Source organism: Pristis pectinata, chromosome 10 (genome assembly GCF_009764475.1).
Source record: "Pristis pectinata isolate sPriPec2 chromosome 10, sPriPec2.1.pri, whole genome shotgun sequence".
In the NCBI taxonomy this organism is placed as follows: Eukaryota; Metazoa; Chordata; class Chondrichthyes; order Rhinopristiformes; family Pristidae; genus Pristis; species Pristis pectinata.
This window is the reverse complement of record NC_067414.1, coordinates 49,483,064-49,497,603: the sequence shown is the minus strand read 5'-3', so window position 1 is coordinate 49,497,603 and position 14,540 is coordinate 49,483,064. Positions and strand designations below refer to the sequence as shown.

Sequence of the window (14,540 nt, the reverse complement as noted above, 5' to 3'; positions counted from 1 at the left end):
GATTCTTTTCAATTATACAAAGAATGACAGGTAAATAAATGTTGTGATGCTCTCCATTTCATTTAAAACTATGTGATCTGAGGAAATCAAACAAACAAGAAATACCAGGTTACAGCTGGAAATACTCAGCAATTCAGGTAGCATCTGTGGAGAGAAAAAAAAGGAGTTAATGTTACTAGTGAATAACTAATTCAATCACCTGGTAGTTCTGATGTAGTCAAGCCCACCCTGGCACTGGAAGTCCCCATTTTTGTAAGAGCTAATGTCTGCTCCCCTCAGAAAACAGGTTCACAGCTTGCCTGAGAAATTCAGCAAGTGTGGATTCACTGCAAAGATGGCAGCCTGTTCACAATCCACTTGTTCTCTGGGAAAGTTACTTCTTTACAGTGAATGTTGAAACTGTGACCTCTGAGCCTACCTATTTAATTGCCCGGCCACATCCATAACACTGCACTTGTCATTTACCAATCAACAGCCCAGTCTTCCAAACTGTGAGATCACCAAAGCAGTTGAATATCATCTGTAAATTTGCCACCAATATCCAAATGAAGAATAGTGAAGAGCGCTTATCTTCACAGCAATCCCTGCCATGAACCACTGATAACATATCCAAATCTGTAAGTATTTCCTGTTATCTTCCCAGCCACTTGTTAATTAAGCTCAACATGGTCCCACTAGTAAAAAGAGTTGCACTTGTAGAGAAGAATCTTGTGCTGCAACTTTGTGAAGTCAACAACGACAATGTTGATTGAGTTTTCCCAGTGCAGCAACTAAAAAAAAATCCAGTGGATGTTACCTTTTTAAGGTGTCTCTAATACATACTGCATTCTTAATGATTCCCTTGTCTTTCCTAATTGCAATGCTATGCTAATGCGATTTTAGTTGTCTGGTTTTGTCTCATGGCCATTAAAAGTTGGGAACTACATTTGCCTCTGATGGCAGGGACCATGCATGGGTGCAGTAGACTTTTTTGTTGAAAAAACACCACACACACAGGGGATATGCCCCATCTCTGAGACAGCCAGCTTGTTAATTCTGATTCTATAAATCCACCTAATTTGTCACTATTTATTTAGAAGTCATTCCATTTTTATCACCTTCCAAGACCTACTAAATTAGGATAGACCAGAGACCAAACCCATTGTTTTGCAAGCTTAACTTGGCCTTACAGCACATTAGTTTAGCCACTGAGAAGCTCTAGTAAGTGGTTCTGATGTAAGAACACCATGCCAGTTAGTTTTAGTTAAGATTGCCAGATAGGATCTCCCGATTTTAATACTTGGGTACTGAATCAATAGCTTAAGCCATCTGCAAAACCTTCAAAGTTGGATTAGTTGATCTTGGGGTGCAGCATGGGAAAAATACCAATCTTGTAACAAGTCAATTAAATTCTCTATTTTGACAGAGAATTTAATTGACTTGTTACAAGATTGGTATTGTAGATAGCAAAGATCAGTTAGCGAGAAAAGCTGACATCAAAACAAATTACAGTAGTGTTTTAAGCAATGGGCAGTTATAATTAAGCTGCATTTTGGTTTAAAAATGTGTACAAAAGCAGAACACCATGTGAAGACAATGGTTAAAAAAGCCTCGAGCTTTATTTGACTATTATTGTAGTCAGAATAATGTAAATTTGAATTCACTACTTATTTCTACTGTCTAACACTTCACTGAATGTCAACCAGTGTTACTTGTACAGCTATTACCAGCCTCAATTACAATAATATTGAAAGGGAATTGTAGTAATGTACCTTCTAACTAAATTAAACAAACAAAACAAAAAGGAAAACAATGATTCCTGGTTTGGCTACATAAAGAGAAAAACCCAAATTCTGTCTGATAGAACCAGTTAACTCTCACAGGAAAATTACTTTATTCACAAGAGGCATTTAACAAAGGAGGAATGAAAGGCCTCCAGGACAATTGGTGTTTGCAATGAGCTCAGATGTCACATTTAACACACCACATGCAAAGGGAGTGAGTCATTTTGAAATTCAACACAAATATTAAAACACAAAGTAAATTCAATGTTACCATAATAACGTGCAATTTCTACATTAAAGAAACCTACAAATTGCAAAAGGAAAAAGGCAGTCATGTCTAAATGATGTAAATGAAAAATTAGTTCTGGTTTTAAATGAGTGCAATTCTGGCTGAGAAATTTTCCATTCCTCAGTTGCCCTTAATCTCTATAAATTTTTTCTTTAAGAATAGAAGTTGCCAATGTCTAGACTTCTGTTACAGTGCACTGTCCATCGGGATGCTGCTCCCTGGCTCTGATGCCACTGCTGGATGCTCCTTCTGGAGATGGCTCATCTCCTGGTATCTCATTTTCCCGCTCATTGTTTGGAGAAATGAGTATTTGCCCATCGAGGGTGTTGGCTGCAGATTCCTGAAGCAGGCTGGCATTCTCGTCCTCCGTATCAGTGCTTGTGGCAGACTCAGTGTTATCATATGACACTCTGACTGCACTCTGTTCTTCTCCCTCACCTCTGTGATTCCTGCTCATCCTATGGCTACTGAGCTGCAACTGAGCAAGGGAGTTCACAAGCAACACGTTGACATCTGGGGAAGGTGTTAGTGGACTTACTGGCTGGTCAACTAGGGAGGGTGCCTGTCTAACTGACGGCCTCATCATGGAAACAGAGGACTGTGTTGATGCTGATGCAGATCCAGGTCCACCACCAGCTGTGCTATCTGCTCCGTCTGCAGAGTTCTCTCTTTCTGAAGTCAGTGAGTTGGAGTCACAATCTAACCGGAGACCTGCTACTCCCTTCTTGGGAATATCTGCTATGTCTCGCTTCATCTTTCTACGGCGGCCATGTTCATTACGTCTGAACTGAATCATGTTCTCTAAGTCTGCAACATACAAATATCCAGCTATCAACATTTCAATCGTCTTCTTGCCTTTCATATGAGCATCTTCGAGCTCTGTGCTTGTACGTTCATCGTACTGCCACCAGCCATTTGTGCCCTCATAGTACCAAGCATACTCCCCATTGCCTCGGCTTGCTGCTTTCAGCTCTTCAGGGGACAGCAAAGCTGGCTTGTCTAGGAACTCTTCAGGGATTTCCTGTCGACAAAGTGCACACCGCCTGCTTTGCCAGGATGCTCCTTTTACACACAGGAAACAGAAGATATGTTTACATGGCAATTTAACAGGATGAACACAAGTCTGAAGGCAAATAGCACATTCTGGTACAGTCAGGGTTGGTGCTGTGCTTGAGCAGGAGTCATTCAACTTCCTTCCTCCTGGAATCATGTTTGATGCATGATCAACATCTCCACAGCTAGCCATCCTAAAAAAAATTAGAGCAGAGACTTTGTATCAGCAATGTAACCTTGATTAAAATAAACAATAACAATTTCCTCTTCTTGACTACTCAATGAAATTGCATCGATCACATGAAATTCAGGTCCTCTTTCCTCCAGGAAGTATGGTGATTGGAAAGAGATCAAGGTCTTTTCACAATGAAAATAAATGCAATTTGAAGTTATAAAGGAAACACACATCCAATTCAGACAACTTCCACTATAGCAAAATCTTCAATGTCACAAGTTAGAAATTAGAAGGGCAGAAGTATAATGAGGCAGTCAGCTGGACACATTTCTACCACCAGGATAAAATCAGTTTATAGGAGGACAAAAACCAATGAGGACATAAATGAATTCTGGTGGACTAGTTTCTGGAGAGAGAATGCAGTTAGATGGAAGTAATCTGCAAATATAAAGAACCTTTTGCACCTCATGACATTTCATAGTCTCTAAAATTTCTCTCATCTCACAGGAAATCTTACTTTCAGAAGACAAGTCTGAGATCTACATGACTTTACAAGTCAAAGGGAAATTAATGTCTAATGACTTCTCGTGTAGCTTACGGCAATGTAGATATAAAACTGCAGAATTTTACCCCATTTGCCAAAAGTGGTATGCAAGGATGTCGTCCAATTTGAAATAATATTCCATTTTTTCCCCCAATCAATGTTATACAAGTCAATATGGGGCTTCTATTCTGCTTCAACATTGTCGTGGAATTTATATTTAAAAGATATGGGATTCTTACATGTAAACAGATGACATTGCTACAGGACAAAAGCAGCATCCAGATGCTATATTTATAGAGGATCTATGGTTTACAATTAAGTTCTGAAATTATTTGTTGATAGATTTGCATTGCTATTTTTAAGTCAATAATTATCTATTATGGAGGATTGTGAATTACCTTTAAAATGCCTTGGATGAACTTCTGCTGAACATGAAAGATTAAACCAAATCAATCATTTAACTTGGTAGCTTGTGTTATACTGATATTAAACAATTAGAATTAGTGGCTTATTTTCTTTCCTGTGAAATTCCCCATCATGTGTAACACGATTTATTTCCAATGTTGCAAAATAAAAGCCATAAGTCACTAGAAGTGATGACAGGTGAATGCAAATCACATTTCACATGATAAACAGAAGTACACTTTTTTTTGAAAAAAAAGAAATGTATTATTACAAATCTTATGCAAGTATATGCCAAAATACTATTTGTTTAAGCATTTGCCCACCAATACTACCAGGAAATTTGAAGAATCTTTTCTACACCATAGCAATGGAATACAAGTCATTTGCTTCTATGATGTGCTGGTCCCATATAATTTTCAAATTGCACACTACTGCCAATTGCTTGGTTTCTTTACTTCATGACTGTTTACTGTGCATTTCAACTGAGCTGCAGTTTGAAAGATGCAAGCAGCAATTTGTCTCCAAATCATTTTCCAACATGACACACATGTAGAAATAAAAGTGTTTCCAACAGTCCTCCCAAAATATTGATGCAAAGACCATGGGCCATGATCTTTATGAGTCATTATTTGAGGACTATGAAGAACATCTCATTTCTCAACAAAACAACTGAAGCTTAAAAGTTGCATTTTTTTGGGGGGTGGTGAAATAGTGGGGTTGTTGGCGGAAAGTTTCAAATGCTGAACAACTCTTTAAGGAGTGCAACATTTGAATCTCTTTTGAACAGCAAAGCACAGGAACTAGAGCAAATTCTTTATTTTCAAACTTATTATGAAAGCCAAAAAGTTACTTCATAGTTGATGTACTGCCACCAACTCACGTTCCTAAAAGTCGGCAGCTACAGTATTTTCTCCCCCAACAGGTTTTATGAAGGAGAAAAGGCAAGCCCACAACGTACCAGCTGGCACTTTTTTTTTAAGAAAAAGTAAACTATTATATTTTTTCTGACTTCCTAAACAGACTTGGTCAATTAAAAATGGTCAATTAAAGCCTCTGGAATTTCCTGGGTATTCTTGCTGGGCAAGGCTTTCTTCAGGAGCAAGACAATAACTGAAGGCTATCTAATCAATGGAATTGCTTGAACATTCCATGAAATACAATCAAAATCTCTTCAAAAAGGATACTATCCAAAATAAATTCATCCAAGTTCTAGTTAACATTGCATTTGCAAATTTCACTAAAAACGACGACTTGGAATACTAGTGTGCAAAATTTTAGTCAGTTCTTCAGAACCAGTTCAGTGGCAGTTCTGACAAAATGATAATGAATTTATATTTTCACTAAAATAATTATGTGCCAAGGATTCAGATTTGGTATCCCTAGCCATTTCTGCAGCTAGAATTTGCAATCCCATATCTTTTAAATACAAATTCCGCGACAATGTCAAATAAACCGCAAAACATCAAAACCATCTGGTAAATCATAGGTGAACATAATATACATAAGGACTAAGAAATTAAACAAGTTACTGAATAAGGAAATTAACTTTGTTGGGATGGGAAGCTATACAAGAGGCAGAATATAATGTTTTTTGATGGCATGCAATAGCTTTTAAAAAGTCCATTTCTCCTCTGAAGTGTCATTATTTATGATGAGAAACCACAATATAAATTCTATTTCTTAAACACTAAAGTAAACCAGAGCTGTGATCCAGTTCCTGATGCCTGCTTCAAGGTGCCACAGGAACAAACGCTGCCAAAGGTTGTGCCAAGCTTTTCCAATTTTCTGATTTCACAGATTCTAAATTTAAATTAACAAGACTTGGTTCAAGAAAATGATTCTACATTATGTGGAGATTTTTACTACAGATGTCACAAATATTTGTAGAAGTATTCTGTCATGTTTGAGCCAGCTCAAACAAATTAAATTGCAAGAGAATCATGCGATAGAGATCAACATTATTGGAAATTTTGCCATGGTATTGTGCGTAGTACTTCCCTGTCCTTAGCAACCTGTACTGGCTTCCAATATCAAAAATCTCACCAGTCAACCTGATCTAGCCAGCAAGATTGGTCAGAAAGATTTGGAATACAGCTGAGCAATGGTCCAGCACATACAATTACAAGTTATTATTGTTTAAATTCCTTCAAATCTAGCCAATTCCCATCTCCAACTCCTTCGGACCTGTAACCAGCCTTCCAAATTTCCCCTGCCCATCTCTGGTCAATCTCTTTGACCTAACCTCTTCCTTATCCTTTGTCACTGCTTGCAATTCTACTTTTAGCTGCATCCCTCTCGCTCAGGAATTTCAACCATAAACATTCCTGTCCTCTAATAGGTTTCTTTAGAACCCGATATTTGAATGAGTTGCTGACCAACTTTTCTAATATCATCTTTGGCTCCAGATAAGGTTTTTCATCAGTTTTTCAAAACATTTGAACAAGATGTCAATATTAAATGAGATCCTGAAATAGGTAAATGAGCAGTAAAACAGGGAAATCAAATAGGGGTAGGACATGTATAGTAAATGGTATGGCTCTAAAGAATGCTGATGAACAAAGGGGACTTGGGGTTCAAGTCCATAGTTCCCTAAAGATAGCAACATAGGTACATAGGGTGGTGAAGAACACACACGTCATGCTTTCCTTCACAGGTCGGGGCTAGAATATAAAAGTTGGGACATTATGTTGCCAATTTACTCAAAGTGTGGTCTAACCACTATTTAGTATCACAGGCTGTTCTGGTTGCCAAACTATGGAAAGGATACAATTGTGCTGGAGAGGGTACAGAGGAAATTCACTAGGACGTTACCTGGGCTGGAGGAATTTAGTTACACAGAGAGATTGAAGCAGCTTTGTTTTCCCTGGAGTGAAAGAGGCTGAGGGGTGACCTGATAGAAGTATATGGTAGATAGTCAGAATCTTTTTCCCATGGTAGTGATATCAAAAAGAGGGCATTACTTTCAAGTGATAGGAAGGAGTTTTAAAGATGATTTGAGGGAAAAGGTTTTCTCTCCCCCCCCCCCCCATAGAGAGTGGTTGATATCTGGAACTCACTATCAGAGGGTGTGGTGGAGTCAGATACAATCACAAGGCTTGAGATATTTAGACAGGCATTTAAATGAGCAAGACAGAAGGATACAGACCTAGTGTAGGCAACTAGGATTAACGGTGGTGGGCAAAAGCTTGGCACGGGTGTGGCTGGCCAAAGGATTTGTTTCTATGCTGTAGAACTCTATGATAAATGTAAAATAACATATCTGGCAGTAACTAAATAACCTCAGGTCTTTCAGAAAATAAGTTGTGTGACAAAATTTAAGTTACCTGTTCAATGATAAAGTTAATTCTGGCTCCAAATTCTAACCCAATGTATTATCACGCAAGGCAAATCTATAACTTGTTAGTATCCTGTACTTATGGAATGATCTGACTAGATGGCATGCAAACAAAAGCTTTTTTACTGTATCTCAGTACATGTGCCAATAATAAACTAATTCCAATTTGAGTCCAAGAAACAATTCTCCATTGATAGAATGTTGGTGTCGGGACAATGTGGATTCCACTTCCCAAAAGTCACTAGCTCTCCCATAATATGTTGTAATCAACTATTAAGTTTAAATGTTGATCAAAAGGATGCATTTGATTAACAGATATTAGATTCAAAAATGCATGATAAGTTTGAGTAAAGTTTAAAGCAATTTACCTTCACCCCCATTCCAGCTTCCCATCTTTTCCAAGAATAACAATATTTTGAAGATCTACCTGGAAACCTAGTCAGTGGTTTGATTAATCTTGATGAGCATTCTGATGTCAGTTCTAAATTCACATTTTATCAGCTTGAACATGCAACTTCTTGTTCTGTTCTTGCATTTTAGTTTGAAGCATCTACAGAACAGGCTTCAATGTCTGCTGTCAGCTCTACTCAAAGGCAAAAGAACAGAATTTCTGTACCTCTTCATCTAAACAGTTCTCTGATGTGGGGGCCAAGCTCCATGATTCCAGTCTGAACTACCTCCAGCACCTGAATGTAAATATCTCAGTGACTAAAAATGGATGGAGTACTTGGGCGTGATCCAGAGCACTCTGCAGTTTGAGCATGCCTCCCTCTGAACAACATTTCAGCTTGTAAACCAGTGTTCTACTTACACATGCTGTACTCACTAGTTTAGTTAGTACCACATCTCAATATTCTTATTTGTGCTCCTCAAATATTAGATTTCAGACTGAGTTGGATAAAACAGGATGTTCAACAGGCTCAGTCAGTCCATGCCGGCATTTATGCTCCAGTCATACCTCCTCCCATCTTTCCTAATCTAACTCTATCAGCATAAACTTGCTATTCCTTTGTTCAATCCACTCCCCCCCCCCCACCATTAAATATTTACACCATTTGCTTCAACCACACCCTATGGTAGCAAGTTCCATATTCTTACCACTCTTTGGGTAAAGACATTTCTTCTGAATTCCCTCCTCGGACAACAGACTAAAGGGTAAAATATATTCCAGTGATCCTCCAGTGTGTAATAAAAAAAAGTAAGCATTTAGAAACAATAGTTTAGAATGGTATTGATAAAGGCGAACCATGTTTGAGACTTTGAGAGAAGTGAGTAATAGAATAAGAAGTTGGTACTGTAGTACATCTGGATTTTCTGGAAGTGTTTCTCGAAACAGGTGAGATATAAAAAAAGACAGGCACCTGGTAAAAACAGAAGTATTTCCATGTGGATGGAAAGTGGATTGACAGAGCAAAAACAAATTTAGGATAATGGCTGTTGTTCAGAGAATGAATGCAAGTGAAGTGCCATTGGAGTTGATGCTGCTTGTACTACTACATTTAATATTTAGGGGATCATGGATCAAGACATGGGGAACACATTCCCAAAACTTGTTTGGGGCAGGAAGGGCATTTGACAAACACAGAAGAGCCTGGAAAAGGACTTTAGGAAGACAATGTGAAATTGGAAGGCAGGAGGCAGCTATCATTTACTGTAGATGACAACTTGCATTTATAGTGTTAACAATGCAAGGCATTTCACAGGAGTTTAGTCTAACAAAGTTTGATAGAGATACGTTACAGACCCGAGAAGCTTGGTCAAAGAAAGATCAGCTGGTACACGGATATGTGAATGGGACTTGGATGCAAGTTTGGATACGAGCAGCAGAGATTTGGAGGAGCTCAAGTTTAAGGAGGGCAGAAAATAAGATTTTGAAACCAAGGATGAAAGCTTTGTTAGCAGGTGAGCCAAAGCAGGGTGGTGTTATACAATGCCAGGTGAAAATATGGTCTCAGAATTAGTGCAGAAAAAAAAGTGGCCAGATATTCAGAAGTCAAATATAGCAAAATGCTATTCACTGGAAGAAGGCTGGAATTCACTGCTTACAGAAGACAACACTATTAGGAGCACCCAAACTTTGAGGAATCTCTACTCAGCCAGTCCTATATGCTAGTCAAGCTGAGAGAAGTGGAAAGGTGTGGCTAAGAGACAACATACTTGTGGAAATTGATATTATTTCAGTTTCTGTTGCTAACAAGGAGATAGAAGCCAAGAAAATACCAGAGATAATGGTGTAGGACAAGTCGCTGGTAGTGATTATCTATGGCTTTTTAGATAATGATAGGGAACAAGGCCAGTGAGTCCCACTCAGAGGAGTGGTGTTGGAAGATGGTTGGATAAACTGTGCCAGAGATTGCAGATAGGCCAAGATGGATGAGGAAAGATTTATGTTGTAGGTAATCACCACACTACTGTGAAAGAGGTGAAAATGTAACTGAAAGTATTCAAAATTTTGGAAGTCATTTGGAAGGTGACAGCATTTTCCAAGGAATGGGGAGAAAAGAAAGGGATAAGGAGATAGAACACTAATTAACAAAATAGTCATTTGTATAAATAGGTGAATGTAGACAATCGAGGTAGAGTTGAAGCAGTGAGAATACTTTAATGAAAATAGAGTAAAACATCTGTGCAGTGACAACTTCAAACATCAACATATCACAACTCTGAGGTGCCTGGACAACCACCTTCAATTTGAATAATGATGATTTAAATTTGTAAAGAAAATCAATGGAATAGCTTCTCTCCCCCTCCATCCAACCATATTTCAAAGTCAAACTTGACAACTTGCACATTCCTTCCACTACAAAAGCAATAAATCTCTCTCAGAAGGGGCAGCATGGTAGTGTAATGGTTAGCGTGATGATATTACAGCGCCAGCAATCGGGATTCAATTCCCATCGATGTCTGTAAGGAGTTTGTAAGTTCTCCCCATATCTGCGTGGATTTCCTCCGGATGGTCCGGTTTCCTCCCACATTCCAAAGACGTACGGGTAGGTTAACATGGGTTTAAATAGGACAATACAGCACAATACAGGCCCTTCGGCCCACCATGTTGTGCTGACCCTCAAACCACTCCTAAGACTATCTAACCCCTTCCTCCCACATATCCCTCTATCTTAAATTCCTCCATATGCTTATCTAACAATCTCTTGAACTTGACCAATGTATCACCCCAGGTAGTGCATTCCAAATGGGTGGCACGGACTCACTGGACCGTAAGTGCCTGTTACTGTGCTGTATAAATAAAAGTTGCTTTTTTTTTAAAAAAAGGATGATATACCACTAAACAAATATGAAGAAACCCAAGCAAAGCTACAAAACCTTGTACGTTATATTTGTATGTAAGAGTATTGCCTCAGCTATGGTATACAAACTGTACTACTGTGAAAGCAGTGCAATCTTAATAGTGTCCTGTGATTCAAAGAAATATTGAATGCCATGTATATAAAACAGAAAGAGCTATGTTGTTCACATGGGAACAGATTTATTGTTAATACCTTAATCAAAAGTTCAAGCCATGATCCTAGCAGTTCTACTCTTTAAATATTAGTAAACAAGACACATTACACAAATATCAGTCATTAATTCAGAAAAGCCTATTAACACCACCTTCCATGCTGGTGGAGCTCTCCGATCTCCAAGGAGCTCATTGCCAGCACACAAAGGACCTTGGGCCCAGAAGTTCAACTGCGTTAGTGGCATCTTTGGATCACCGTGGTAGCACAAGGGTGCAAGAAGATAGAAAGACAAGGGGAAAGAAAAAGAAATAGGGTGGGAAAAAGCCAGGAAGCAGATGTAATTGCCTAAGTAGAAAAATCTAGGCCTTTAAAAATTTAGTTCCTTTACTGGGAGTGATACGAACAGGTGGAAATAGGGCTGAATTAAAGCTTAAATATCAGTACTTTAAGAAACTATATATTAATCCACAAATGAGCAACCAAAAACAAGTATCTAGTCATCCACTCTTATTTAATCTCACATCATAGGAAATTGGGACTAGCTGGGTGGACAATGTGGTCACCATGGACAGGTTGGGCCAAAGGGCCTGCATCTGTGCTGTTTGCTCTATGACTCTCATTCTAATTTTCCTTCATGCTTCTGTTTTAATCTTAAAAGAGGTACTTCTTTTCCCCCTCCAAATACAATAATAATTTTCTAATACCTATCCACAAACTAGGTTTCTGATTTTTATTCTAAACCCACAAAGAAAATGAAAGGCAGAAAGTAAACAAGACCTTGATTTCACATTCACTCACAAATCCTTCCTCCAAAACCTAGTACAAGGTTCATCATGGAACAGCAGCTGTGAATACATTCAAGTCCAAACTGAGGTAAGCAAAGAGCCAGAGTGGGAGTGAGAGCAAGAGATTGATAAAGTGGTAGAGGTGCAGAGCCAGATATCCAGCTTGAATTTTAAAATTCTACAGATTCACCAAACCTCAGGCTCCTGCAGCCCAGCCTCCAGAAAAAGACCAAAGAGATGAGAACTTCAAGGGAGGATTTTGCAGATTCTTTTGAAATCATTACAATAAAACAAATGCACAAATAAAAGAATATCTAAACATCTTTCCCCACCTCCAGCACCCCAAAAGCTTACTGGCTTAATAAACCCACCTGGAAAGTACAAGAACAAGCAGAAACAAATGCTGGAAACACTCAGCAGATCAGGTAGCATCTATGGAGAAACAAACAATTATTGTTTCACAAGATGATATTTCATCAAAATTTGGGGAAAATTAGAAATGCAACAGATGAGTTCAAAAGACAAGGTTTATGATAGGAGGCAAGTCACAAGACATTAAACAACAAAGATGAATGCACAAAGGAACAAGGTGGGTACAGGGAAGTAGTAAAAAGTGACAGCAGAATAATGAACAACTATTGCTTTTCAGAAGAATTCTCAACAGATTGGTTATCTGAAATGATTGAACTTAATGTTGCACCTCGAAGGAATTGCAAAAACTGCTGTTTCATCTGCAACATCCTGAACGGTAGCAATTGTCCATACACTAGAAATGCAACAAGGGTGACTGAGGGGCAAATTAGTGTCATGGGCAGATCAGCTTCATTAGATTGTTGAAAGGAGCAGGGGAAATATATTTGATACAGCCATTACACCGAGTGGCAAAAAAAAGGCAGATGATCCATCAAATCGGTAAAACTGGTGATTGGAATGTGCACCTAAACTGGTTTTGGGAGGGAGGGGCAAGAGTTTAAAGCTGAAGCGCTGTAGATGAAAAGGCCAATGAGAAATGCTCCGTTAACCACGGCGGTTAGAAACCTTACGTCGGGGAAAAACATATCAAAACCACTTGCACGGAAGTTGATATCGCCAAAACAGATGCAGCGGCGAGACATGAGAAAATAACAAAATCCTTACAGAATCAAGATGGGAGCAAGAGTAACCAAGGCAGTTGTGGGAGTCGGACAACTTTTAATTGATAGCCAATGCTCGAAATGGAGTACAAGAACACACTGACAGAACATTCGCAGCACTTCAACAGAAGGCCAGGGCCACGCAGTTCACGAAGCCGGGAAACGTGTCCTGTTTTTTTTTGGTCGGAGACTTGCTAAGGGAATGGTTCCGGCGACAAACGAGCCCGTCAGCCCTGCAAATATCGGAGGCTGACGCTAACTTGGACTAGGAGAGGCTGCCAAACAATCTAGAGGGGAGGGAGGGAGGGGGGGAGGGAGGGAAGGAAGTGGAGGGGGACCCTGCAACGTTGTTGAACCTGGCCGCCTGTCGGATACAAGGTGAAGCCCCCAGACCGCGTTCGATTGGAACTCGCGGCCAGTGTCAATGCGTTCCAATGGAACGCGGCCGCCCCAGGACTCGCAGTGCAGCTACCATCAGCACCCAATGCCGTCGTCACCAGCGGGGGGGGGGGGTTATTTCTTTATGAGCTAAACAATGAGAGGACTCGCTGGCCGATGTATCAACGTTCGCCACTCACCCAGACCGCTCCGCCGCGGTGACCGCTGCCACACACACGCACCCCGCCGAGCACCAAAGCCCAAACAAATGCCACTCGCCCGTCACCGGCCCAACTTCGCAGCGCTGTCGCGATTTCTGCACGTCAGCTCCGCAGAGCGTAGGGCGATAGCGCGCACACGGAGGCCGAGCCAGACGCGGTAGCGCCCCTTTGGTGCAATAGGTGGCGGTGCGAGGCTCGGAAGACATCACATGGTCGTAAGTGGAGGCATTACCTACCGTTCGGGGGGGGGGAGGAGAGGTGGAGCTGTGCCCTGCTAGCCTATTATTTTAACGAGCTACCAGTTTTTCTTTAGATTATCTGCATACAGAATAGAAACAAGCGGAGGCCACTTGGCTCCTCGAACCTGGTCTACCATGTAATAAGATTGTAACCTCAGTCCCATGTTCCTGCCTATCCCTGGTCACCTGGTTTGTCAATAATCTCTCTATTTTTACTATTGAAAATATTCAGTCTGCTTCCACTATCCTTTGAGGAAGATGGTTCCAAAGACACATTATCGGGGGAAAATTGTGCTTCGTCGCTGTTTTAAAAAGACCTTTTATTTTTGAACAATGACCCCTAAGTTCGATCATCCAACAAGAAGAAACATCCTTTCCCTGATCACCCTATCATATTTGATTCAGTCACCTATCACTCTAAGCTCCTGTGGGTACAAGCTTAATTTGTCTGACCGTTTTTCATATGTCAACCATCCCATTCTGGGTATTAGTCTATTAAATCTTGTCTGAATTGCTACCAACTAATTTATACCCTTTAAGTAAGGAAACAGATATTGTACACTGTATTCCAGATGTGGTCTCAGCAATGTCCTATATAACTAAGCATAACCTACCTTGTTGTATTCAATTCCCCTTGGAATAAGTGATAATTTTTTTTAGCTTTCCAAATTACATGCTGCACCTGCATACTAGCCTTTTGCACATCATGCACAAGGTAATCAAGATCCCTCAGCATCTGAAAACTCTCCAATCTCTTGTCACT

The 14,540-nt window shown here is 39.9% G+C and overlaps 1 protein-coding gene across 2 annotated transcripts; it reads right to left on the bottom strand.

Moving 5' to 3' along the window:
• Nucleotides 1–1,577: 1,577 nt before the first annotated feature.
• rnf146 (ring finger protein 146) lies at nt 1,578–13,664 on the bottom strand. Of its 2 annotated transcripts, XM_052024815.1 has the most exons (3): nt 13,518–13,664; nt 12,178–12,238; nt 1,578–3,299 (listed from the first exon to the last, which is right to left on the bottom strand). In XM_052024815.1, exon 3 carries the CDS (start codon nt 3,296–3,298, stop codon nt 2,228–2,230), a length of 1,071 nt encoding a protein of 356 aa, XP_051880775.1. In that variant the 5' UTR covers nt 3,299; nt 12,178–12,238; nt 13,518–13,664; the 3' UTR covers nt 1,578–2,227. The 2 variants fall into 2 exon arrangements, with proteins under 2 accessions (XP_051880775.1, XP_051880774.1); XM_052024814.1 differs by lacking the exon at nt 12,178–12,238 and having other exon boundaries at nt 1,663–3,299; nt 13,518–13,655.
• Nucleotides 13,665–14,540: the final 876 nt, after the last annotated feature.

Bases quoted from the DNA above. Each gene is read 5' to 3' on its own strand.
- rnf146 (XM_052024815.1), bottom strand. From the start codon at position 3,298: ATGGCTAGCTGTGGAGATGTTGATCATGCATCAAACATGATTCCAGGA.